At 43.5% G+C, this 27,701-nt stretch overlaps 1 protein-coding gene across 2 annotated transcripts in view; it reads right to left on the bottom strand.

Annotated features, from left to right (window-relative positions):
- Positions 1–3,338: 3,338 nt before the first annotated feature.
- SDAD1 (SDA1 domain containing 1) overlaps positions 3,339–27,701 on the bottom strand; it is a 28,382-nt gene continuing 4,019 nt past the window's right edge. The window contains exons 2-22 of one of the 2 annotated variants that reach the window (XM_036763800.1): positions 25,687–25,791; positions 23,941–24,039; positions 23,167–23,277; positions 22,399–22,470; positions 22,213–22,313; positions 21,690–21,747; positions 19,446–19,520; positions 18,762–18,863; positions 18,071–18,140; positions 17,562–17,665; positions 16,563–16,620; positions 15,185–15,243; positions 13,806–13,882; positions 9,424–9,521; positions 9,135–9,211; positions 7,980–8,109; positions 6,348–6,442; positions 5,980–6,170; positions 5,766–5,850; positions 4,876–5,037; positions 3,339–3,987 (exon numbers count right to left, since the gene is read on the bottom strand). In XM_036763800.1, coding sequence (XP_036619695.1) covers positions 3,937–3,987; positions 4,876–5,037; positions 5,766–5,850; positions 5,980–6,170; positions 6,348–6,442; positions 7,980–8,109; positions 9,135–9,211; positions 9,424–9,521; positions 13,806–13,882; positions 15,185–15,243; positions 16,563–16,620; positions 17,562–17,665; positions 18,071–18,140; positions 18,762–18,863; positions 19,446–19,520; positions 21,690–21,747; positions 22,213–22,313; positions 22,399–22,470; positions 23,167–23,277; positions 23,941–24,039; positions 25,687–25,791 — 1,980 coding nt within the window. In that variant the 3' untranslated portion in view covers positions 3,339–3,936. The remainder of the gene's footprint in view (positions 3,988–4,875; positions 5,038–5,765; positions 5,851–5,979; positions 6,171–6,347; positions 6,443–7,979; positions 8,110–9,134; positions 9,212–9,423; positions 9,522–13,805; positions 13,883–15,184; positions 15,244–16,562; positions 16,621–17,561; positions 17,666–18,070; positions 18,141–18,761; positions 18,864–19,445; positions 19,521–21,689; positions 21,748–22,212; positions 22,314–22,398; positions 22,471–23,166; positions 23,278–23,940; positions 24,040–25,686; positions 25,792–27,701) is intronic. The other variant, XM_036763801.1, reaches the window with a different exon arrangement.

Below are 27,701 nucleotides of genomic sequence, written 5' to 3'. Positions count from 1 at the left end.
GCATAAGCCATCATTTTGCTGTACAAAAAAACCCCCAATGCCTCTATTGAAAGCTCCACTTGTAATATATCATCCGAAAACACACTAGCATTTAATGTTAATATTTTGAATAATACACGTGCCCTTCCCCTCCTAGCTTTCTAGCAGATCCAGTCATAATGCATTCTTCCTCCCATCGCCCTGTATTCAACATCTAACTGATTCTTTTCCTACTGCCTGGTAAGATTTCTAGAGTATGTTTTTGAAAGAATGGTTCCTTAATTTACCATTACCAGACTGTGGTGAGGCTCCAATGAGATAAATTAATCAATCAATCAAGTCATTATTAAGCACTTTCTATGTGCCAGGTGCTGCAGCTACAAAAAAATCAATCCCTGCTTCTAAGGAACTCACATTCTAATGAAAAAGACAAGGACCCATATGTGGCATTTTAAAAGGTTGAGAGACATCATTTCTGGGTAATTTAATCATTTTATTAATAATGCCAGGATTTTAATAAAAGGCTGGTCATTCGGCTGTCTTTCTCTTAGATCAAAGACAATCATGGCGGCAGCTCAAACTCACATGCCTATTGGAAAAAGGGGTGTTCTCCGAGGGTAGTAATCAACTGACTGGTTAACAATTAGTAAGAAAATGAATATTACAAAGAGGGGCTGGACCTGAACTTTATGTCATTTACTTCTAAGTTAGCCCCAGCTTTGCGCAATGTAGTTAAAAAGTTATCCCCACCCAAACCTGAGTAGAGCACAAGGGCTGCCCCATTTGGGTGGGAACCTTCAGTTAGTTCAACCTTCAGAGACTGAGGTTGTGAAATGAGGATAAAATAAAAAAGGTGACATCTGAATCTCCCCAAATCATTGGCTATTAATAATCATTTCTCTCACATATGAATGTATACAGCATAGTATTTATTAAATAAAAGGAAGTTTGGGAGAGAGGGAACTAGCAGTTGGGTGTGATCAGGGACGTCCATGCCCAGGAGATGGTGCATGGGCTGTGCCGTTAAAGAAAAGGACTCTGTGAGGCAATGGTAAAATTCTAGGCAAGGCAGAGATGGGAGATGGAAAGTTCTGTGTGAGAAACCAAGAGAAGGCCAGTTTGGCAAGATTATAGGGTGCAAGGGAGGAGAGTAATGATGAGTCTAGAAAGATAGGTGGGGTGGGGTTAGGTAATGCTTTAAAAGGCAGAGAAATTCACATCTGATTCTAGAGGCTGGGGGTGGGGTTTGGTATTGATTTAAGTATGGAAGTTAAGTAGTCAGATCCATGTTTAAGGTAAATCACTGTGGCAGCGTTGTGTAGAATGGACTGGAACGGGGTGAGATCTGAGGCAGAGAGATGCATCAGGAGGCTGTTACTATAATCTAGGGAAGGGTGATGAGGGTCTGAATTAAGGTGGTAGCTTTGTGGGTGGAGACCAGAGATGTTGCAAAGGTTGAAATAGCAAGATCTAGCGATTGAGACCATGTACGGGGTGAGGGAGACACTGAGGGCATGAACCCGGGAGAACAGAAGGATAGGGATGCGTTTGAAGGAGTTCTGAGTGTAAGCTGCCTCTGGGCAACCGGCAATGTGGGCCTGAAGCTGAACGGAGAGACAGTCTCTGTCCTAGTCTAACACGTTCTGGCCACCTCCTTTGGTTGTTCATTCATTTTTCAGTCATGTTTGGCTATTTGTGACCCCATCATGGGGTTTACTTGGCAGTGGTTTGCCATTTCCTTCTCCAGCTCATTTTATAGGTGACGAAACTGAGGCAAACAGTTAAGGGTTAAAGTGACTTGCCCAGGGTCACACAGCTAGTAAGTGTCTGAGACTGGATTTGAACTCAGGTCTTCTTGAATCCCTTGAGCCACTTCCTATTATTATGATTGTTTCTGGGCATTTAGGAGGCAGTGGATAGAGTGTGAGGCCTGGAGTCAGGAAGACTCCTCTTTCTGAGTTTAAATCCGGCCTCAGACACTTACTGTGTGATCCTGGGCAACTTAACCGTTTGCCTGTTTCCTCATCTGTAAATCCATCTGGAGAAGGAAATGGCGAACCACTCCACTCTCTCTGCCAAGAAAACCCCAAATGCGGTCATGAAGAATTGGAAAACAACTGAAAAATGATTGAAAATTCAAGACTGAGTCAGGATGGACCAACCTCCTCATTTCTTTCTGACAAGGTAAATTGCCTGCCTGGTAGGTTAGAGATGCTATAGAGTAGAAGTTCTTACACTGAATCAACTTCCAGGGGCCTGAAAACTTGGATGGGAAATAAAATCACATCTTTATTTTTACTAACTTCTAACTGAAATTTAACATTTCCTTCAATTATTTAAAAAAAAAATTTTTTTCTGAGAAGGGGTGTGTAGATTTCACCAGACTACCAAAAGCAGGGTCCATGACACATAAAAAGTTAAGAACCCTTGGCATAGACAAGAGTAGGCCTAGATTTCAACACAGCATTTGACAAAGTTTGGGAGAAAAAGATCTGGAAGCTTTGGTTCACTGCAACTCAATGGGCATTAACAATGTGGCTTGTCGGCAAAAACAAAACCCCCAAATCCAACCCATAATCCTAACCCGGGCTGTATTCACTGGAGGCATTCCATGCAGGATGAGCAAAATGGGAGCCCTGCTGAACTCAGACTTGGTCTCTGTTCTAGTCCAACGAATCTTTAGTACTGGTAGTTCTAGCTACCTCTTTTTAGGAAGGGATGCTACACTGTTGGGAGGGTGTCCACAGGAGAGTGGAAGGCCTTGAGATCATGCCAGATGAGAACTGAGAAGACACTTAGGGAGATGTCCCGGCTGTCTTCCGAAGAGGTCTTAATGTGGATGGCTAGTTTTACCTATTCTGCCTGGTTCTAGGAGCAATGGGGCAGTTACAGAGTCAAATTTATGCTTGATGTGAAGACAACATTTCTAAAGTCTGGAGATGTCCTCAAAAACCTCCTAGAGCACTGGGCTGCTTTTCCTTTTACATGGAGTCTTTGGGGAGCTGCCAGATGGCTACCGGCAGAAGCAATGCTGCAGAAAAGATTCTTGGTCAGGTATGTGGGCACCTAGACGGCATACAAAGGTCTTTCCAGCTCAGACTTGAAGTGTCCCATCAATAGACACTCATCTGGGAAGGATGCAGACACCAGGGGCCCGGTTTTCTTTGAGCTGCCGGACAAGAGAATTCACTTCTCCTTCCTCCTCTGCAGAGGTGGGAGGGTTTGGGAGGCATCCACAGGCATAGAAGACTGAATAATTGTCAGGTTTTTTCAATGCATCGGCCAGTTTTGTTGAATTTTTCTCTTCCTCCTTTTTCTCAATAAAGTAGGGCTCAAGATAAAGAAGCAAACCAGAGAGATTCAAGACAATTATGTACAATTCAGTTTATTTTTTTTAAAGTAAATTATTCACCAATTTGCTTTAATTCACCAACAAGCATTTCCTTATGTTTATTAAAAAAAAATTTAACCCTTTGGCATGAATTGTAGTAGTCTGCCCAAATGTGTGTAGGTCAGTCACCAGACTCACTGGGCAAACACAAAGCGGTTCACCAAGTTAGGGCTCAGACCAGCATTGTCATCAGCACCACACTATCCTGGGCTGACTAATGAAATACATGTCCATTGGACAAATAAATTATTTCTTTTTTGTCAATTTTTTTACAGATATTGGTAATTTTTCATCTCCAAAATAAAAATACTTTTAACTAGTGCAACATTTTGTGCAGTTAATAAGAGCACCCTCTCCATGGGGATCAATAAGCACAGGCAGAGTGACCAGTGGTCAGGATGGGTAGGAGTTGGGCTGGATGGCTGGCTCCCGAGGCCTCTTCCGGCTCAGAGGTTCTGTGATTCTACACCTTCCCATGTATGGAGCTCCCATTCCGTCGTCAACAAGGCCCCTGCCTTTCCAAAGCAATACTGCAAAAACAGCACTTTGTCACTCCCGTGTGATGGTTACTTCATTAGCTTTTTCCTCTTTTTCAAAAGTGCATCCCGTAGAGCCAACTGGAAGATTAAAAAAAAAAGACCCAGGTTAATCAAGTATGCCACCTCTCCATTAGACTCCACTACGACGCAATTCTATTATTACAGAATTCTCCCTAGGGACACTTGCATAAAGAGTTAAAAAGCAGTAAATCCATTTGGTAAGTAGCTCCCAAGATGGCGCATTAATGGAGTTCTTCGGGAAACGGGTGCTCAACGTGTACAATCCCTGCAGTGAAACAGGGAGATTCAGCATGTCCGGCCCTGTCTGGCTAATGCTGACATTTACCAATGGCTGGGTATTCTTCATCAGTGAGAAGGACCCATCTCCAGGACGCTCCCTTATCTCCAGCTCTCTTTGCTCCCCGCCTCCTGTGCTCTTAACTGGGGTCGCCGACATAGTTACTGATGTTTCTGCAAACACCCTAAACTCATTCCTCATTTCCTCAACCTCCTCACTACACCCTGAGATGGTAACACCCTCCTTCTCCAAGGGAAGCCCCTAAATTTTGTAACTTCATTCTTCAGAAATCAATGCAGAGCTTCTGGCATATTTCAAAAGAGCCCATCTGTCCATTAAAGGCTGCCTGTACCCCCATGGCAAGCTGTGGCACAGACTGGGGACCCCTCCTTCCAAGTCACTGCCTTCTGACAGACATTAAGGGGAGAATCCTAAAATCCAAAGGGTTGGGACTTTAGAAATCACTTAATCCAGCACTTGGATTAAAGGTCCCAAAGATACTGACCAACGGAGTGAGACCTAGCACTCATGTCTCCTCACTAGGCCTCAGAAAACTGAACTAATTTAAATGCTGCTATGGACGGCCCCAGGGTGACTTGCAGAGGGAAAGCCACCTTCCTTCTTTGGGCAGAGCTCGCCTAGCTGCCTCAGCACTGACCCCAACTCACCTGCTTTTCTCTGAAGGAACGTTTTGTTTTGGAGCGGATGTTATGGCTGTACCTCATCATCATAAAATTCTTCTGCTTTTTCTTTTCTTTATTTGTCGAACTAGCAAATGGGTTCAGCTTGGTTTTCTTCTTCACAAATTCTTTTCTGTCTGTCTTCCCAGCCTATTCATACAAAAAGATTAATTTTTCTTTTAAAATAACAGACCCCTCTCCTCTTTTCCTATTTCACACTCTGCCACATTTAGACTGTTCTCCCCATAATTTTCAACACTAGTACAAACATTAAGATCTGCAAGCAGCTGGGGGGGCGGGGGAGAAGGGAAGGAGGGAACAGTGGATAAAGCCCTGAGTTCAAATCCTGCCTCAGATACTTGCTAGCTGTGTGACCCTGGGCAAGTCACTTAACTTTTGACTGCTTTAGTTTATCTTTAAAATGGGTATGCTATTTCCACTTACCTCAAAAGGGTTGTTGTGAGGAGCATAGAGCTAATATATGTAAAGCACTTTGTAAACGTAAATAGCTATGTAAATGTTATAACCTAACGCAGTGACCGCAAGTGCTTAATAAATGCTTCCTCATGCATTCATGATTATCTGCAACATAGGAAGCCATGTGACCTGATATTTATCAGCCCTGCTCTCTGAGCCCCAGAATCAGAGCCAGAATGGACCTGAGGCCATGTGCCCCAATCCCCTCACTGTACAGATCCATATAGCTAAGACCTGGTGACATTCCTGGCTGCACCAAGGCCCCGGCGGCAGTAAGCACGCGATCTGGACTCAAATCCAAGGGCCTCAGTTTCCCATCCAACGCCCCCTCTTCGGTCCCCCCACTACCTCAGTGCATCCATGAACTGCTCCTGGATTTAAAAGAAGAATCGGGCCCTCACCATCGCGGTTGCCAGTCTCGTCTCTTTGTCAGACTTGGGTTTTTTATGGAGATGTTCGATGTCCCTCAAGGAAAGCAACTCCCCCCTGGAGGAAAAAAGACACCTCCATGAAAAAGGTCAGTGAAAACCCTGCAGTCTGAAATGAGGATGGGAGTCCCTACCCCCTTGGGCACCCTCAAGTCCTCTATGTTGGGTGTGGTGCGCCATGCTTTACCTCTCTTCCTCTTCACTGTCTATGTCAAAATTCTTCCTCTTCTGGGACTTCCCTGGGGCAGCATCCATTTCTTTCCTCAGCTGAGCGAGGCGGATTTTCTGGAAGTCTTCTTGGGTGAGAACCCGGCTGGTGCTGACCGCAGCCGCCTTGGCCTTTCGCTCCTCCACCGGCACACTCTTCAGCTTCTCAGCCTTGCAGAAAGACAGACAGACAGACACGTTAAACAGGCAAGGACTAAAACACACGGAGGCTCACCCACATGAATGGAGGTTTGGCCACCCATGTCTTAAGACTTCTGCATCAACCGACCCAGGTGAAGCAGAGCAAGCCTAATGACTTAGAATGACTTAGAGAGTCTGAAGACCTACTATTTCCTGTTGCTCTTCATCGGAGGAATGGTGCACCTGGACCCACTCGCCATCTTCATCGTCATCCTCACTGAGGCTGGCGCTTTCCCACCCATCTGGATGGAGAGGAACGTGAGGTTACCACAAGAGACTCTCGGTCACTCCCAGGGTATCCAGGTTAATTAGGCAAAGGAAACGGTAATTTGGTGAGGGCAGAAGGCTCCCTCCAGCCAAGGAAGAGGGGATGAAGATACAATCGACTCAACTAGGCTAGTTTTAAGTGAACATATCTCTAGCAGCACAAGGTCACACAATTCACCCAACCACAGTTTTAACTCAAACCTTAATACATATGGTTTATGGAAAACAAATATGAAAAAAACTTTACAGACCGAGCCCAAGCCACCCTCCAGCTTTGGCAGCTGCCCACGCCAGGCCCAGAAGCCTCTTTATCTTCCCAGCTCCCCCCGTCCCATGTTCAGATGAATGACAGGACTGGATCTTCGAGGGAATCCCTCCATCGGTACAAACCCCTCCACCTTCTCTGAAACCCTTTGTGAGGGAGAGCGGCCTAGAGCTCTCAGAGATGAAGTCAGACCCAGGTCAAGGTGGCCCAGCCAGCACATGTCAGAGGTGCGGCTCGAACCCAGGGCTTCCTGGCCATGAGACTAGCTGTCTACGCCACACAGAAATGACTCTGAAGCAGCCTGGCATAATGGAAAGAGCAATGCGCTTGCAGCCGGGACACGTGAGTGTGAATCCTGGCTCTGACTTTTACTTTGTCACCTAATTTCTCTGGGAGTCAGTTTCTTCCTCCTGAAGATGCAGAGTTCAATGACAGATGAGGCATCTTCCAGGTATCGATCTTATGAAATGTTTGATGACGTGAAAGAGCCTCATCTGTAAGTCAGTGAAATCATAACAGCTGGGGTTTATCCGGCGCATTCAGGCTCACAAAGTTCTCGACAAACGTTACCTAACCGGGTCCTCCCAGCAACCCTGGGAGGCAGATGTTGCTATCATCCCCATTTTACAGATACGGAAATGGAGGCTGAAAAGATGAAATGATGTGCCCGGCTAAGGCAGAATTCAAACTGAAGTCTTCCTGACTCCAGATACGGTGCTTTCTCTGCTGCGCCACCTGGATGACCCTCAAGAGTCAGGGTCCATAAGTGACCTGAGTAAAGCCATGTCCAGAGGCTGTCTCCTAAAACCAAAGTGGCGACTACTTCAGTGACCATTAATTTCGTCACTCTCCTAGAAAGGCAAGAGGAGGCTGCTCCTAGCACCTCAGACCTTCGGTTCTGGGCTGCCTATGGTCCACAAACACAGAACCTATTTCTCCTAAGTGATCTATGGTATGATCTTGGGAAGGAGACTCTCCTGGATCTTAATCCAGACATACGTCCATTAGCATGGTGTGGACAAGGGACCGGAAGCAGGAAGACCTAGGTTCAGATTCCGGCTCAGTCACTGAACAGTTATCCTGGGTCACTCGGTCTCTGTGCCCCAGTTAAGTCATCTGTACAACGAGCTGGGCTAGACTGGACAGCCACCGCGGTCCTGACTCTAAATCCACGAGGGTCTGGAGTTCAGTTCCCTACAAAGGCGACGCAAGGCATTTCTGTACCAAGTAACAACGAAGCTACTAACCATCGTCATCTTCTTCATCCGCCTCCTTTTTCTCCACATCGAGAACTTCAGCCCCTGGAATGTAATCTTTAGCGTCTAACTCGCCGTATTCTTGGATTCTTGCTTCTACCGAAGCCTCGGTGGGTTTGCCCTAAAACACGAACGATCATTAGGCACTGAAGGAGCACTGACTGTACCTGCCCTCAAAGAGCTCGCAAACTGAGGAGTTTTGATTGTTTTTTTGTTGCTTTTTACAGATTTTGCAGGGAAGGAAACTGAGGCAGGTATGAGAACAAAGAGAGCACAATCATGGAAATCCAGAGGAGAATGGATCTAAGGGGAGAAGGAGGTCAACACTGTCCAAGGCTGCAGAGGTCACCACTCAGCCCCTTCTTCCTAACTTCAAGGCTGGCTCTCTCGCTGACTCAAACTACATAGGGAGGCCTTTGAAATGCTACACACAAGGTGGGGCAGTCCTACCTTACCCATCTTATCTCCTGCTACTTCCTGGCATATAACCCACGCTCCACACACACCAAAATACGAACTGTGTTCTGAGCCCACCGTGGCTTTCCCACCTCCCTGCCATTAATACCCTCCACTGCCACCCCCTTAAAATCCCACCCAACCTTCGAAGCCCAGGTCAGATATCACCACCATCAGCAATCATTCCTGATCCCCAAGGGGATAATGATGTTTCCTTATTGGATGATGCTTTGTACCTCTAATAGGTTTATTATATTAGAATTATTTATGACATGCCCCCCTCTAGACTCTAAGGTCCATGAGGACAAGGATCACGCCTCATGAAGAACAGTTGCTGAATTGGGCCAAAGAGAGCTCAAGGTGATCTTGAGTCAATGAGCTGCCCAGCATTGGCTCCCCAGCAGCCCAGAACTTCAAAGCCACAAGCCACGATTTCCTCTCCCCGAGTCCCCACTCTCAAGGGCACATGTCAACTAAAAGGTGAATTAGATGACACTTGTCACAATTTCCTTTTTTAAAAATCCTTAACTTTCCTTTCTGGATGTATTATTAGAGAAAGAAAGCTATGCTGACATACAGACATATTTTTCCCATGATCACTAAAATTCAAAGGCAACTTTCAACACCACTTCAGAATTCATAACCACCAGAAAACAAAACCAAAGACTGGTGCCCACAGGGATTCCTTACCCTGAATTTTTTCTGCAACATCTGTGGATTCAGGGTTCGGAAGAGCTGAATCAAGGTTCTAGCGGACATCATCACATCTACAACAGCAAAGATTGCATCAAAAGTCACTGACATGCACCAGCAAATAAGAATGATGACAATGATAACAGCCAGCACTTGCTAGGCACTGGGCTAAGTGTTCTACAAAGATTCTCTCATAGAAGCCCAGAAGATCAGCAAGAACCACCTGTACTCAAGCAGAAATGGGCAACTTGGTAGGGTATTTGGTGCACAGAAAATAATAACTTACTCTTGTCTTTATGGGATTTGTATTGGGCCAGATCCTGGAGAAGGTCTTCAGTCATGGCCAGAGGGCATCGAGCTGTTATCTCTTTTATGGCGTTGATTCTAAAGAAGGAAGAAAAATATGCGGGGATTGGCTTATTATTGGCAAGGCAGGATGAGCCACCATGGATTCTTGGGTGGGCTTATCTGGACAGGGTCAGAACCCACAGTTTAAGAAATGTGTAAGTGGTCAGTAAAGGGTCTTCCAACTTGGACATGCTGTGACTCTGTGACAGTGTGTGGCAGAGTAGAAGTGGGAGACCTCAAGACTCTTCATTATTAGAGCCATGAAGGAACATGAGAAAATCTATCCCTTTCCTGCCTCCTTGACTCCTGTTCCATGTTGCCAATAGCCTGTGGGATCCTGTCACCTGGAATTTCATGGGCATCTTGGACTGGAGATGTCCAAGATGGAACTCATTATCTTTCCTGCTACACCTAGCCCTTCTCTAAATTTCTCCATTTCTGTTGAAGGAACGAGACTCTTTCTCATGGCCCAGCTTCAAATTCTTGGAATTATCTTTGACCCTTTGCTGTCCCTCACCTCCTGGCCTCCTGAGCCTGCATCCAGAGCATCTCTCCTGTATATCCCATTCTCCTCAATCATGCACCATTACTCTGTCTCATCATCTTTCCCCTGGACTACAGTAATGGACTCTTAATTGATCTTCCTGTTTCAAATTTCTGACCTCTCCAGTCCATTCTCCACACTGCTCCCAAAATAATCTTTCTAAGCTTTAGGTCTAACCAGGTCACTGTTGTTGTTCAGTTGTGTCTAACTTTTTGTGGTCCCATCTGGGGTTTTCTTGGCAGAGATACTGGTTTGACATTTCCTTTTCCAGCTCACTTTACAGATGAGGAAACTGATGCAAACAAGGTTAAGTGACTTGCCCAAGGTCACACAGCTAGTATCTGAGGGTGGATTTGAACTCAGGAAGATGAGCTTTTCTGACTCCAGGCCCAGCACTGGAGCCCCCTAGTGTAAGCAGGGTGGGACTTTTTTTTTTTACTGTTTTCTCTTTTGGAGCACTTGTGTAATCAAGTGATGAGAATGGCCTTTGTTTCTTTGACTATATCGGGAGTCTTTGATGACCTGCTTACCTCAAGGGAAAGCCTAGTATACATGAGTTTGAGTCACATGTTTGTGACACCCTTTGACCCTGAACAGGGCATATAAACTCAGAAGTTAGCAGCATTTTGTTTGGGGCTGTCACTCACTGGAAGAGTGTTGATATGGAGACTCTGGATAGCCGCTGGAGCCCCCTGCCTTTGAAGAAAACCCAGATGTTGCTGCTTCTCTTTTTGGTAACTATGTATGTGATGCCTTGATCAGACAAAGCCTGTCTGTTGCATCCTGTTATTTTATCTGTTGATATTTTCTGTTTGTAATTTTTGTTTGTGTTTGCTCTTAAGTTCAGGGTGCTGGCTTTCCCCCCAACTAAGGTAAGATTGTTAACCACTTAAAGTTGCTTTCCTTAGAAAAGCAGATCAAAGAACCTGTGTTGGCAGCTCTGGTTGGGTCTTATACCTCAGCAGCAGCCTCAAGCCAAATTGTCTTACACCTAGCTGCCCCAACTATGTCACTCTTCCACTCAAAAAACTTCAGTAGCTCACCATGCCACCAAAGATAAAGCTGTAAAGCCAATCAGTAAGTGAAAAGATCTTTCCCACCCATTGAAGAGGCTTCAGGTGGGCCAACAAAAGGAGGTCTGATTAGAGAGAGGCCCACATCCTTTAAGTAATTAAGTGTGATGCCCCAGGCCAGTTAGCAAACTAATTAGCTACTTTGAGAGAGGCAGGAAGCCCTCAGGGCCCTAAGGGGAGTTGCTAAGACCAGAGCCAATGGTATGTGCCTGAGAGAACAGAGCCTGGAGTGGCAGAAGTTGAAGAAGCCAGGAAATGGAGGAGCAGAAACTGCAGAAACGGAGAAACAGAGCAGCAGGATTCAAGAGCCAAGCCAGCTTCCAGAGCATGCAGAGCAGAGAGTGCTGAACACAAGAGGGAGTTCTGGAACTCGGAGTCAGCAGAGCTGCAGGAGAGTACTGAGTGGGGACTTAGGATTTGTGAGTGATCTTCTTACAGGAGCGCCCTAGCATCGAGGGGAAGCACAAGTATGGTCTGGCTTGCTGCTACAATATTTTGTTGTAACTTCCTCGTTATCATAGTGAGGTGGGCTTATTGGTTTTGGAATGCTGTTGCTACGATATCGAACTGGGGGCTCTGGTCCTTGGATCTGATCCTTTGGAGCCTAAATAAACGTTATACTTCCTCTGCCTTCTACCTAGAGAATTCATTATATTCTGTGATTCCAAACCATTCAGGCATGCTCATGGTTCTCTTTGAGGTCATGAATTTTGTCTTAATGATATAAATGCCTAGCTCCCAATTACCATTCTACTTTTACCTACATTACCTCCATTCATGCACTCCCTCCATGCACACACCCCAAACTTAACATTTCATCTCTAGCCTCAGTGCATTTGCCTGGAATTTCCTACCTGCCATCATGACTTCTTACCTTCGAGACACAACTCAGGGGCTATCTCCCCTGTGAAGAACTGTCTGATGGTTCCCCTCCAATTTGTTAATGTTCTCTCCTTCTTCAGATTACTTTATAACCATCCCCCAACTGTTAGCACCCTCCCCAACTACACTTTTATTTGTATTGACGTGCAAACGCATATACATATACATATACATACATAGCCACACACATACCTGCTATCTCCCCTGTTATAACACAATAAGCTCCTTGAGAGAAAGGATTGTTTCATTCTTTTGCATTTTTAATGCCAGGGCCTAGCACAGTGCCCAGATACAGTAGGAAATTAATAAATGCTTGTTGATTGACTATATTGACTTATCTGCGTACAAGTTGTAATTTCTCAGCAGACAGTAAATCCTTTGATACTGAGGGCCGTGGATGTTTTTATCTTTGTACCCCTATTGCAAAAACAGGTATTTAATCCACAGTTCTTGACTTGGATTGAATGTTAGTTGAGGCCAGAAAGGCTCAATGCTAGAGACCTCAGCACAATTTACACAAGAGTCCTGGAGGGAAGAAGGGAGGGAGGAAGACCAAGGTACAGTAAACATAGTGGGCTTTCACACTCAAAACACAGAGAAAGGACAAAAAAATGGGCGCAACCCCAGTTTTAAGACTGTGTTTACTGTTACTTTACATTAAAGGAGAGAATTTTGGGGAGGTAGAGTGCACTCCATCACACCCACAGAAACCTCATCATCACCGAAGATCAAATCAGACTGGGTACTCACCCCTCTGAATGGAGGGTGGGGAACCTCCATTTAAAGAGGCCTTGAGCCCATCTCCTCATTTCCCAGCTGGCTTCATCACCTCCTTCCCTCTTTTCCCCTACCCAGCTCCCCAACATCCCCACCCTTCAAATGCCTTTTCTGCATCGTCTTCTTCAATTAGAATGTAAGCCCCTTCAGGGCAGGGACTGACAGACTGCCTACAGTTTAGCTGTTACTCCCAGGAGAAGTCCATGAGAGAAGGAAAAGAGTTAAATACCATCTGGTGAGAGACTGAGGAGTTAATCATTATTAACTGTTACGGAGGGGTCATCCGGAGGAGGATTCTGGGGAAACTCCGCCTACCTTCCCTCCTGAGCACTGACAGCTGACACCCCACCAAAACATTTAAATGTCTTTGTACTGTTTTATCACCACAAATTATATCCTTAGTAACTCTGGAGACCAGGGTTTGATACAGAAAGAGAAAAGACAATGTTCATGGCAAAGAAGGGTTGCCTAGTTTTTATCAACTGAGCCAATTAATTATTGAGAAATGTTACATTTTTAATATTTCATGAGGAAATATCAGAACTTACTCCTTGACTATCTTTGAATCTAATGGAAGAAAACTAATAAAAGAATGGTTTAAGTAGCAGCCTCCAGGATGGGAGCCTGTGCTTGTTTTCCTGAGAACATGTGAGATGTTTGCGAGGCAAATCTACAGCCGTGCCCAGGGGATCCATGCAAACAATTTAGTTCAAAGCCCAGTTATCGGTTGGGGGAGGGGTTTCATCTAGGCCTAACCCTGCTGTCCACAAAGGGTCAGTCACTAAAGAAAAGAATCATTTGACCACAGACAGAAGAATGTACAAGGAAAAAAAGGAATGACAGAAAAATCTCCCCTCCCTTCCCTGCTCAACACTCGGGAATAAATGTACAAGCTCTGTTTCAAACAAAATCCTGGGCTGTTTAGTTTGGAGAACATAGGCTGATAATTACTGAAGTGTTGTCTCCCAGTCACCATGACAGCTAACCACTACATCTTCAGATAATTGTACAACAGGGTAATTTGCCGTGACAAATGCTACTTACCCAACAGTCATAACCTCCCCAGAGTTCTTGTCGGTGACAAAATTGTTGGCCACAGTCATTAGCAAGGACTCGATAATCTGCATTAGCAATGGTTGGAAAGAAATGATGAACCTCAGAACCATGTGTACAGGACCACAAGCTTGAGCATCAACACACGAATCATAACCGAAGTAAAAACAACTTGATCTTCAGGTTTGCAGTCAATTCTCCCCAGACCCATGAGGGAACAACAAAGACCACCGCGGCTACAGTCCTTCAGTGTTAGGATTCTAGCAGGACTCACAGACTGACAAACCAGCATCACTTTCAACTAGAAAGGAAAGCCTAACTTCTAAGTAACCCCCCACCCCAAAAGAACTAGCAAGCCACCTTCCCTTTCCTGCTCAAGGTTACAAAGATGGAGACTCTACTGAGGCGCTGCACATCATTCCTTTTTCTGGGCAGACTGGCTTTCAGCCAAGCTCAGACATCAAATGACCCCCGGAAGTGGTACCATGGAAAGAAGGAAAGAAGGATGGATGGATGGCTGGAGGGATGGATGAATGGAGGGAAGGATGGATGGATGGAAGGATAGATAGATGGGTGCATGGAAAGAAGAAAGAATGAATGGCTGGAGGGATGGATGAATGGAGGGATAAATGGATGGATGGATGGATGAGGAGTCAGGAGACTGGATCTTAGGGCCAGCTCTGCCACTAACCTAACTATACAAATTAAAGCAAATCATTCCACCTCTAGGATTCAGCAAAATGTAAAATCATAAACAGTTATACTAGATTACAAGGTCACTCTCTGCTCTAAGTTTTTATGCCATTTTTCAACTGAAAAAGCAATGGACGTGGAGACAAGAAGACTTGAGTTCAACCCCTGCCTCAAACGTCCACTGGCTGTGTGTCCCTGGGCATTTCATTTAAGTGCTCTGTGCCTCAGCTTCCCTATCTGTATAATGAGGAGGCTGTAAGACCTCCTCCAGCCCTCAGTCTATGGTCCTATGATCTTGTCTACCATTTTTTTTTTGTTCAGTCATTTTTCATTCATGTCCGACTCTATGTGACCCCATTTTTGGCATTTTCTTAGCAAAGACACTGGAGTAATTAGCCATTTCCTTCTCCAGTTAGTTTCACAGATGAGGAAACTGAGGCAAAAAGGGTTAAGTCATTTGACTAGGGTCACACAACTAGTGTCTGAGGCCAGATTTGAACTCAGGAAGACGAGTCTTCTTGACTCCAGGCCTAGCACTCTATCCACTGCCCCATCTACCCCTGTCTACCTTTATAAAGAAATAAACAAAAACCACCCTGGTGTTCCCAACTAACAGGGACAGCTCTGACTGTGCCGGCCCCAAACCAGGCAGGATAGGTCACAAAGGTCACACTCACCTCAGGGGGTACAAGCTGATGGGCTGCTTGGGCAGCAAAGAGAAGAATCTTTGTCACCTCTGAAACACCAAGACAGCAGGAAAAGGTTATTTACACAGGGTTTTATCAATGCCTCAGATCACCACCAACAATGGCTCCAGAACCAGGTGGTTCTTAAAGTCCCCATGGATGTGCACTTGGAAATCAGGGTAAGGCCCAGTTAGACCCAGTTCAAAGTGGGGCTGTGCTCCTTGGCAGCAATCAATACATCCACCAACCAATAGGCTCTCACTGAGCACATGCTATGGAAGAGTCACTGATGAGAGAAAACAAAACCAACCCCGCCCTGCTCTTGAGGAGACATTCTGGGAGAGATTCCCAGGCAGATGCACACAAGCTCAGGGAGGTCCTAAGGGGGAAACAAAGATGGAGAAATCTCTCTTCCTTGTTCTGCTGCAGATGCCGAAAGGTACAGAGAAGCCCCTGGACATGTGTCATACAGGAGCCATGGGGCAGAGAAGCACTAAGAGAGGGCAGAGAGGACCACTCTGGAATCAGGAGCATCTTGGTTCCTCCTGCCTCCAACAGACTGGTTGTGTGGCCTTGGGTAAGGACTGACTTCTCAGTGATAATCTGGACCAGTGGAAGGACTTTCCCTACTGAGGGTTCCCTAAATCAGTGAAATCACAGGCCATTCAGACCAAAACAAATGAACCAAAAACCCCATACAAATATAATTCATCTCCTCACTGTAGCCCTATCCTCTGACCCTTCCCACCCCACTGGAAATTTGGACCCCAGCCTGGTTCCCCTGGCTTTGGCCTTGCTGGAGTCTGAGCCTCCAAAATGCCCTGTTCTCCCTTCCGTCCCTCCTCACCACCACTCTCATTTCCAGCTCCTCTTTAGGTACTGTGGAGACCTTTCCCCGTTAGAATGTAAGCTGTCTGAAGTCACTTTGCCGGTTCTATTTCTGTGTCCAGAGCTCAGCACAGAGCCAGGCACATAACATTTGCTTAATAAACGCTCTCTAACCTTCATCACCTCCTTCCCTCTTCCCCTTTTCCCATCAGAGTTTGTAAAAAGACTTCCTATTTATAAGTGCCAACTGAGTCTGCAAACTATTAAAAAGATGCCCATGCCAGTTGGGGAACCACGCAAAAGTATAAATCTACTTCTTCTACCCTGTCTACGCTTTTACAACATCGATCACCTGGAGGAAATCAAATAACTTCTTCTAGGATTCAATTTGCTCACCTGAGCCTAGCTCTACATCCTATAATCTTCTCTTCTGTTCTAGAGAACATTTCACTTCTGATCAATGAATTCAAAACAGGAGGCTTTAAATAGCTCTTCTAATAATGTCCCAAGATCAATGAGACAAAAGAGGATGGTGGCTTACCTCTCTGATGGGGTTGGAGGAACCGCTGTATGAAGGGATAGAAGTTAAAAAGAAAGAGCTGTGGAGAAAGTGATGGTATTTTACGTTAATATCCTTAATGCTGGATGGGCCAGGCACAGCAACAACACACAAAAATTAGAATTTTACTTGGAAATAAAAATGTTCCTCTTACTATATTTTCTTTGCCTTAAGGATTAAAAAAAATGCAATGCATCAACTGATGCAACTTGTTATTCCTAAGTTCTAATCTTTATAAAAGCATGAAGGCTCCAACTTGCAGTTTTAAGAATGATTCCCCATCAGGCAATGCTGGACCTTGTATTTTGTAAGGAAGGTTGTACTGTATGGGCAAGTCTAAGGTCAGCCTTGAGAATTTCCAGATCTGGCCTGCCACACTCCTATAACCCCAGTTCTCCAGAAATCATAGCTAGGGAAAAGCTTCAATACCCTTGCTTCCCAAGGAGAGACTTTCTGACAAAGCAAAATTCCCCAAACACCCCCTGGGACTAAGCAGGGACTTCCCATCCATAGGCTGTCCCCTTAGTTTCCTGCCTGTGTCTTTGGCTGCTGTTCAGAGCTTGATCCAAGATCAAAGAACCTTTCCCAACTGTGGCCTTCTTCCAGAACCAATGGCATAAAATATGGGGGATGGGATTGTGAAGAAGGTTCCGATCCCTGCTGTGTGACCTTAATTCATCTCCCTAGGCTTTAATTTCCTCATCTGTAAGAGGAGATATCTCCTTCTGGTTCTAAATCTAAGACCCATGATCTGAACTGGAGTGATCCCTGTGGGGACACTATGGAAACTTCTTTTTCAGTGGTCCATTCTCTCTAAAATGCACAGAACTAAAGAGCTGTGTGAGGTCACAATCTGGCTGGATCTAGGATCCCATCCTTAAAAATAATCATCCAGTGCCCTTTCTGTCTGAGTCTGCCAAAATCCCAAACCCGTTTCACTACCTCTTATCAAAAGAAAAAAGTCCACAAAATGCTTCAAACCTCGTGAATTCCCACTAATCTGGAGATAAGGTCCATGAGCATCATCTTGACTTCGAATCTCTCTTTAGAGGTCTCCAGCTGCTTCAGAAGCTTCTCTGCAAAATCTGTGAGACAGAGAACCAGAGTAGTGACTGATCATGGGCACGAAGGCCGCTTACCAGGATGGAATGAGGCAAGGGCAAAGAGGGGTAAGACAATGGTTCAGATACATCCAGAGTCAGGATCCTGAAGCCGAGGCTCAGGAAAATAGAGTAACGTGAAATGCGGCAGAAAGACAGCATCACCTATCTACGTGTTCGTAGCTTCTGAAAAAGTAAAAATGAAATCCAGGGGAAGAGGAGTCCAACCCAAGTCAAGTGATCTCAAAAGTGTAGGCTTTAACACCCAGAGCAAAGACTCACTGATCTGTGCTCCATTCAGGTAGGAAATGATCTGAGTTTCATGACACGAGCATGGTAGTGTCCACTGGCCATGCACAATGACAGATCTGGAAGGCTGTGTTTAAATACCTTGGGGATCATGAATCAAATGAATAGCTGAGAAATTAAACACCTCTGGCTTCTTCTTCTTCTTTTGTTTCTGAAAGAAAAATGAGTGGTATTTAGCCCCATGAATTAATCTGATATCGATGCCACTGCAGAAGTGGAACTATTCATGGCACAGTCAACATCCCTGCGTGATATTAAGTTCCAAATCATAAAATCCCTCAAAGTATCCCTAAAAAGAGCTACAGAAGGCTCCGCTCTGCTAAGGCTTTGAAAGTGCAGACCTCCTGGGTAGCCTACCTCCAGCTAAGATTAAGGCAAACCTAGAGTGTGACAGGCTCTGGACACCCAGAAAGAGCATGGTGAAGTTTAATTCAGCCATTACACTGGGAAAAATATACCGTGTGTGTGTGTGTGTGTGTGTTTGTGTGTGTGAGGGGGGAAGGGGCATCAGTGTCAGAAGGGGACACGGAAACAAATGGGGCAATTTTATCACAAACTTGAAAGTTAACATATACTCTTTTAACTTCACATAACTATCTTTAAAAAAAGCAAATCTTTTACTATAAAAATTTTTTTTTGCATCTTCTTTTACTACAAATTTTTTTTTTAACAAATGTTTTATAGCAGATGTTTTCCTCAAATTCTGAGATGCCTCTTCTGCACCACTTCCACCACATATAAATGCCACCCCACACCCCCAAGTTGGCCTTACTTTCAAGACTTTCATGGCCTTTTCCAATTTCTTTTTGTGTTTCGACGTTTTCTTTCCTGTGGCATATTTAACAAGCAAATCTCTTGCTGTGGGCCCATCGTCCTAAAGAAAAAAATGACCAGAGTAACAGCAAGACAAATTTCCACAGAAGCAACTACTATCTCCTCTTCTCCACCTCACCCTCTAACCCCCTAAGCAAATCTAGAATTTCCCTCTGAAGCTATCAGATTATACACTATTTCCTCACCTTTTCTGATGCAGCCGATGTAACAACATCCCCTCTACACAACCCCACCTCAAGTTGTGGAGAATCCTGGCCAGAAGCTATAGTTTCAAACCCCAGAATACAACCAAAGCAGGCTCATTTTATTGATCAGAAAGACAACTATCTGCCACAAACAACACATTCTAAATATATGACCAAAGTTAAAGGACAGCTGTGTAAAAAGGCTCTAATACAAAGCTGTTCCACGCCCCAACCTCACTGATGACGGGCATTCTTCTGAAGCTGAATGTAACTCATGCCAACCAACAGCCTAAAGCTTCAGTGCCTGACTGACCACAACTAAGACAGGCCTTTTCAGACCAAGGTGTCTTGAAAAACCATGCTGAGACGCGATCCTCAGAGGAGGAGCTGGGGATTCTGCGGACTACAACTCCAACGTGGAAGAGATAGCAACGAACCTCAGATTCGGAATCACTGTCTTGTTTCTCATCTTCATCTTTACCAAGGAAGAATTTTAAACCGGCAACCAGTATCTGAAGAGCAAAAAGAAAGGGAAAGACATTCAAGACGGTCCCGTAAACAGCAGACAAGGAGTCACCAATGTTAAGAATGGGGAAAGCCAGGGAAGTAACAGGTGTAGCAAGAACAGGTCAGCAAGATTCCATTCAACTCTAAAAACAAATAATAAATAAATAAATAAAATATAACTAATAATAAATAATAAAACAAATTAAAAAAAAAACCCAAAAATAGTTTTATTAAAAAACAGAGTGTTATCTTTAGTTTCTACATCACCTTCACTTCCAAACACACTCCTAATTCCCTCTCCTACCAGCTTGCAATCTCGTCTTTTTTTGGTTTGTTTTTTCTGGTGAGGCAAATCAAGGCAAATCCACAAATCAAGCCTCTAATCATGACTATAAACCCACGGGACACAGCAGACTTGTCTGAATACAGATCACCCGTTCCCCACTAAATCTGGCTTTCACACAAACTCACAGGGACACAAGTTCTCCTCCTACTTCCTAATAATCATAAAAAAATCAAAGTAATGGCAAAATGCCAGGGGATGTCTCATTATAGTCAGCTGAGAAGAAAAAAAGAAAAGAAAGCTAAGTAAAAAAAAAAGCTAAAAGAAGCTAAAAATAAAGCTTTCTCTCATTTGGAAGCTTAACCCATTTTCATAAGCAATGACTTGGTACGCCAACTATATCCTCTTCCTCCCAAGAACTCGTTTTAGAGGTAGGCGGCAACCACACGGCACTGTGGACAGGGTGCTGGACCCGGCATAAGGAAGACCCGAGTGCAAATCTGGCCTCAGACTCAAGCTGTGTGACCCTGGGCAAGTCACTTAATTTCTGCTTGTTTCATTTTCCTATTCCGTAAAATGAAGATAACAACACCTGCTTTCCAGGATAGTTGAGGATAAAATGAGATAAAATATCTGTAAGGTGTTTTGCAAGCCTTAAAGAGCTATGGAAAAGTTAGTTATTACAATGGTTATAGTTATAAGGCAATACAACATACATCATGTTGTTCAGAGAAAGAGAGCACTATACGATGTTTGGGTTCATATCCTGCTAAGGTATAGACTCAACTGTTAGAGGAAATATTAGAACCAAATTCAGGAAGTTAAAGTTGTTCTAACGATACTACAAAATAGTTTTTATTTGGTTTCTTTCTAGCGTGTCTCAAGTCGGAGGTCTGCTTAAAGAATAAAGATGGATTCATAAGAAAATGAACTTCTTGACAGATGAGCTAAATGGTCAGTTTTCAGAGGGAGAATATGAACAGCCATATGGAAAAATGTTCCACAAGACTAATAATCAGAGAAAAGGAAATTTAAGCAAAGTAAAGGCTGCTCCTCCTCATGTGCCTGAGACTGGCAAAGACAACAAAGAAGGAAAACGTCAAATGCTGAAGTTTCCTATCTTTGTGGGAAGGCTGTTAGCGGTGCTCTGAAGGGATCCGGCCATTCTAGAAAAAAACAATCTGGGAATATGTTCAACAAGTCATTGAGTCATACATACCCTTTGACCCAGCAACACCATTACTATGCCTATACCCAAAAGAAATCCCCCCAAAAAGAGGGAAATGATCTATGTTTCAAAATACAGCACCTCCTTTTTTGGTGGCAAAGAATTGGAAAAAAGGGGAGTGTTCATCAATTGGAAAATGGCTGAATGAAATATGATGATATGAATGCAATGCAATGTATTTTAAATGGCATAAAAATGGTGAAACAGCTTCAGAGAAACTAGAGAAGACTTGTATGAACTGATACAGGGTGAAGCTACGAGAACCACGAGATATTTAAATACAATACCATCATTATAAAGACAAACAACTTTGAAAGACTTAATTAAACACTTTGATCAAAATATGATTCCAAAGGACTCATCACAAAATACTTCTTCACTTAGGATACAGACTGAGACATATTTTTTGGACGTGGCCAATGTGGGAATTTGTCCTGTTTCACTATGAATATCTGTTATAAGGGCTTTGTTTTTTTCTGGTTTTTTTTTTTTTCAAATGGGACGGAAAATAGAAAATAGTTAGTTGAAAGAAAAATAAATTGTTAGTTGAAAGCTTCCCTCTTTACAAACATCCCGCATGCTTGAAAGCCTGTCTGGACAGAAAGGAAGCAACCCCAAAACCCATCAGAAGTATTTCCTGCAGAATTTCACATAGAGTCTCACCTTAGTCACTTTAGAAAAGCATGCAGTTGTGATCACATTGACAGTTTTGGTATCATTCCTGTAAGAAAATATTTTCTGTCAAAAACCACATGGAAATTTTTCACTGAAATGTAGTAGGTAGGTTTGTAGCATGCTACAAACTGATCAAAGAGAACAAGGTGTGTGCGTGTGAAATGGAAGCGTTTAGAGACCGGTGTTTAAAGAAAGCAGCATGGTACTGAGGGGCGCCCCACATCAGGGGCCAGTTCCCAGGAGACTCTTAGAGAGCTCCCTGTCTAAGACTGATTCTATGACAGTCTTTAGTCAGAAAAATTATGATGTTCATCAAGATTTTTTTTTTAGCGTTTTCACCTTCTGGCTCAATCGGGAACTAAAACTGCAGGGGAAAGCTTGAAAACATGAAAGAAATGAAGTTCTCTATGCATTCTCTGGGAGTACTTCAGTGTTATAAACTGTCTGACCCAAAACTAAAGCTGGTCTGGGGGTAGACGGGGGCTTGCTTCATAAGACACTCTCTCCTCACCAGATGTTTCTCCTGTACAGCTCGATCATCACATCCAGAGAGATCTTGGCAGCCGTGGCATTGCTGTCTCTCAGCATGGTGTACATGAAGTTCTGCAGCACCTTGAATGGAAAGAGAAGCCCAGATGGTCGGGATGGGCAGACAGCCCCGGGCTTCGCAGAAAGCCAAAAGCAGGATAATACTCACAACGTTCACTTTATTGTTCTTGTGTTTGGCATTAATATTCTTGATATCGGTCACAATATGAGTATACAAAGTCTGAGGAAAGAAAAGAAGTAATTTCCATTTAAAGGCCTTAAGAACAAATACAATTTTTCAACACATTCAATCATTAGCATGTTGAATGACTCAAGGATATCTATCTTCTCCCTTAGAAAGGCCAACATCTCCCATTGCATTCAGGGCCATCTCTAGTTGTCCTGATTTGTATCTCGTCACTGGATCCAGATGGCTCCAGAGAACAGAGTGAGGCTGGTGACTTTGCATGGTGCTCCTACACTTAAATCCAATTCATTTGAAAGTCATGGCATGACATTTTTGATGTCATGGTCCTCTTCGAAAATGAAGGACAAACAACATTAGTTTTTTGTTGTTTTGTGTCTGACTCTACATGACCACATTAGGGGTTTTCTTGGAAAAGATACTGGAGCAGTTTGCTATTTCCTTCTTCAGCTCATTTTACAGAGGAGGAAACTGAGGCAAACAAGGTTAAATGACTTGCCCAGGGTCACACAGCTACTAAGTGTCTGAGACCAGATTTGAATGCTGGTCCTTTTGGACTCCAGGCCCAGCACTCTGTCCACTGCACCACCCTGCTGCCCCACATTAATTATATGAAAAGGGAAAACACTACTTATTTAAAGAACACAAAACAACCTCAAAGCACTTCATAAATGTTACTTATTATTAGAAGACAATTTGTTCCACGGGATGATCAATTACTCCGTTCCCTACCTTTCGCAGAAGCTTATCATGGCAACGCAGAAGTTCAAAGAACAGCTCTAATAAACTGGTTGGATTGATGAGATTCCTGTTTCTCAGCAACATCAAAGCTTTGCAAAATGTCTGAGGAAAGAGAGAAAAAGCAACCTTTATTCTGACACTTGCATTCAAGTTCAGCCGAGACCCTATGACATTTCTAGGCCCAGGGACTGGTCAAGCAGGGCTGACCTTGCTCTGCACGATGATCTCTGAGTCAATAGCCCTGGGAGAACACAGCTTCCAAAGGCTAAAGCTTTACAACAGATCTTCTGACAGAGGTTTTCACTAGAGACCAAATTAAAGCAGGAAAACCCATCAGGAGGTCACTGCAATAGTCTAGATGAAAGAAATAAAGGCCTGACTAAGGGGGACAACTGTAACTGTGCCTGTCAGAGCAGAACCCACGGCACCTGGCAACTGACCGATAAAAGAAGGAAGGTGGAAGAATCTGCACGATGGATGTGATCTTGGCAAAATAAGCTAGCTGCTGAGAGACAAGGAAGCAGAGATGGGGTAGAGGACTTGAGTTCTGATAAAATGGCAGGCCCTCTGAAGGTACAAAGCCATTCTCTTGAGGTCTGAAGGGAGCCGGGTCATTCTGCTACAAACTCCTACAAGGCCTCCTGTCCTCAGTTTTAAGATCAACATGGACATTCCCCCTTTTAAGAAGTTCACATTAGGCTAAAAAACAAAACAACCTGAAGAAGAAACAGAATATAACTTTATTAATCCAAGCCCTGATCTCACCATTCGAAGACCTGCATCCAAGACCGTGTGGTTGTAAGAAAGAAGTTCCTTCAGCTGTTGGGGGAAGTCAACGAGATGTTCTGGATAACAGTGGCCAACCTGTAACAAAGGAAAGACTCTTCTCATCTTAGATCAGTGTGAGGGTAGGTCTTAAAGCTATGTTTTACAAAAATATCAACAGAAGTCAACCCCCTTTCTCTTAACTCACTGGTTTCTCCCCACCCAAACTGTGCTTTACGAATGGATGCCTTTTGTCTTCACACTTATTCTTTGTCCTACAACCCACCTCTACATCTCTTTTAGCACTACATCATCTAATACTTCCAGGGCCTGTAAATCTGGCAGATGAAGTACTCGTGATCTTTCTACAGTTCAATAAATGATCTTAATTGCTCTAGTCAAAAATTTCTTCACCCAACATCCAACCTTGTGCCAGGGAAGAAAGACCACTCTCTGGTTGGTACATCAGATTGCTCAGAGTTTTTACTGGATAAGCAGATGGCTGGAAAATAATCTCTGTAAGACTGCCTTGTTGAGGCCAGAGAATTGGATTTTTATATGATAACCAAAAAAAGAGGAAGGGGAGCATCACAATGTCCAAGGGTACTGAAATTGGGCCATCTCGGGGCGGCTTGAAGCAAATGATGGGTCACTCTGGAGGGATCCCTCTGTTACTAAGGCAAAGGAAAGCATTCCAGGGTCACCTAAGCACAATTTTGTTGCTTTCTTTCTCCCTCCCTCCCTTTCTTTCTGCATTACAATGAAATCTTTAGTGGGTCATCTCAAAATAAATCTTAAATTCTGTGCCTTCACTCAAGGATCATTAAGATTTAAATGTTTTTGTTTTTTTTTTAAGAACAGGAATGGCAAGTAGTACAATTATAACAGCTTAGTTCTCAAACCAAATGCCTGCCATTTTACACAATTGCTGCCAACGCCTCTGCTTTACAATGTTTTCCATACTTTCCAAATGTTGCTCCTGTTTCTATAAGGAGCCTTATTGTTCCAAAACCTATCCCTCTTAATAGCTCAAGCACAATTTTCAATGGAGCCCCTTTGGTGAAGCAGAGTAACCCTTTCCTGAACTTGCGGCACAGCTGGGGTCCCTACAGGCAGGTACAAGGAAGACAAAGGGGAGTAGGGACCCCCTTGCTTTAAGCCTAATGGAGAACAGTTTTCAAAAAGGAAATACTGCAGCTAAGCTGGCTTCTGTACTGGAAATGAGCCTCTAGGAACTTAGCTAAGATAAGCTGGTCCTGGAACAAGACATAGCAGACTGATGCTCAAAGACTTGTCTACCTACAAGGGCATGTGCTCCATTGGCACAACCTTTGAGAATCTTGGATGCGTTTCCCCTTCCAGATAAATTCTGGGACATGAGTAAGAGCCTGTGCTTATTGCGATCCACAAAATCTACCCAGAAAAAATGGAAAGCAAGGATGTTTTGATCTGGCATGCTCTATAATAAAGTACTCCATTAAAATTTTCAGAGATATCACAGGGAAGACACAAGGGACTGGAATGAAGCCAAAGAAAAAACAATAGCTTAAGAAAAACAGTCTTGACAGGTTTCTATTTCATTATTAAGCAACAACTGAGACAACGGTATTCTTATATGAAGTTGCAAAACAGCGGTTAAGTATATCATTTTTAAGTGTAGGTCCACCTCCTGCACAATTTTGAAGCCATGCATAGGAAAAAACCATATGGTGGATTAGCTATGTGTCTTCAAGGGCACCATCTTACCTGGGCCAAGAACATCACCAATTCAGCCAGTTCTTTGCTGGGTTTGTTTGGTTGTAATTTGAAAATTTCCACATTGGACTTGTAGTGATTATACTGCTGCATAAACTGTGGAAAAATAACACAAACTCATGAAATGCCATGACAGTACCAGGAAAAAAACCCTAAGAAATGTCTTATTGTAAAAAGAAAACCACAGCAAAATAATCTAGAATCACTCTACATTCTCTCTCTAGTTTTAAAAGTTCTTATGTATGCAGTCTTCATACTTAAATACAAATTTTATATAAACAATATAATATAATGTTTCTTTAGAATTCTTAGGAATTTTTGAATTCTGAGGCAACAGTGATCCCTTAACCGCCTCTCTTTGAGTTCAGGGGTTCTAAGCAAATGTTAAAGCACTATATAAATGCTAGATACGTTATTCTTCTTAATCTTTTTTTTTTAATGTTACGAACCCCATTAACAGTCTGGTGAAGCCTGGGAGAAGGCGAAGCCTTTATGAGAATAATGGTTTTAAATGAATAAAATGAAAAGGAAACAAGTTATATTGAAATACAATCATCAAAAATTTTCAAAACAAAGCACATCTTTTCACAGATACCAGTGTAAAACCACCTGAAAGTGTATTGTCATCAAGCCCCCACATCTCCATCTTATTCCCTAAGACTATCAAGAGATATTTCATCAAACGCCTTGCTGGAATACGCCTAGTGATATTACGCCTGAGATATTCCTTTGATCCCCTAATAACATAGTCACAAAAGGAAATGAGGTACTCTGGCACGACTTCTTGAGAAGTCTACACTCACCTGCAATAACTGCCATCTCCTTTTTAAGCATTTAGGTCCAAAAGTACAATTTAGCTTTTGACCTTATTATGTCAATGGCACCACAACTCATCTGGTCTCCTGGGTTTGAAGCCATGGTGTTATTTTGGACCTTTCCTTCCTCTTCCTCATTAGCAACACTCAGGTCTTTTTACTACTCTCTCAGGATCCACTCTCCTCTCTTCCCACGGACACTATTCTAATATAAAGCTTACTTCTGATTGTCTGGACTAGCTTACAAGAACCTTCTAAGAAGTACTCTTCTCCCTTCCATCCCAATCAATCTATTCTTCAAACAGCTGCCTGGTGAACCTTTCTTACAGTTCTGGTCGTGTTATTTTTCTGCTCCAAATCCTTCCATGATGCCCCTTACTGTCTACAAAACAAAGTTCAAACTCTACATTTGCCAGATGAGATTATTCACCACCTTGTGCCATGCTTTCTCCTGCTCCCAGGCATTTTTTCATGTTACTTCCAGAACCTCGAAGATCAGTCACCACCTTTAAAACCTACCTCAAATGCCACTTTCTTGTGGAGCCTTGCTTTATCCAACCCTCCACTTCCCCCCGTACCCCCATCTCTCTTCACTCTGGGTCCCCACTGCATGCTGGGTCATCTCTGGTCATCCTGATCTATATCTTGTCAATGGTCCCAGATGGCTAAAGAGGAGAAAGTGAGGCTGGTGACTTTGCAAAGTCCTCCCTCATTTAAATCCAATTCATTTGCAAGTCATGGCATTACCTCCCTGATGTCATGGTCTTCTTCAGGAACGAAGGACAAACAACAACAACCCCACTTTGGATATTTCATATCATTCTGCACCATGTTAACCCACTCATCAGGTATTATTTGGTATATTTGTTTGTCATGAAAACAAATGCATACACGCATACACACACACACACACACACACACACACACACACACACACACATATATATATACACATACACCATGATTTCAGAAGAAAAAAAAACTACAAAGTGACCCAAAAGGCAAAGGAAAGAAACGGTAAGAATAAGTAATTTGCCACATATTACCCATAAAAACTGATATAAAAGACTTTATCAAGAACATGAAAAAGTCATGTACTAAGAGTGAAACATAGAGGCCAGTGCCTAAAGGTTGCATTAATAATCACGAAGTATTAAATAAACCAGAAAGTCTCCAGGATGTTGGACAGAT

This window comes from Trichosurus vulpecula, chromosome 6, assembly GCF_011100635.1.
Source record: "Trichosurus vulpecula isolate mTriVul1 chromosome 6, mTriVul1.pri, whole genome shotgun sequence".
NCBI classification, from domain to species: Eukaryota; Metazoa; Chordata; class Mammalia; order Diprotodontia; family Phalangeridae; genus Trichosurus; species Trichosurus vulpecula.
The sequence above is the reverse complement of the archived record's forward strand: the minus strand, read 5'-3'. Positions and strand labels throughout refer to the sequence as shown.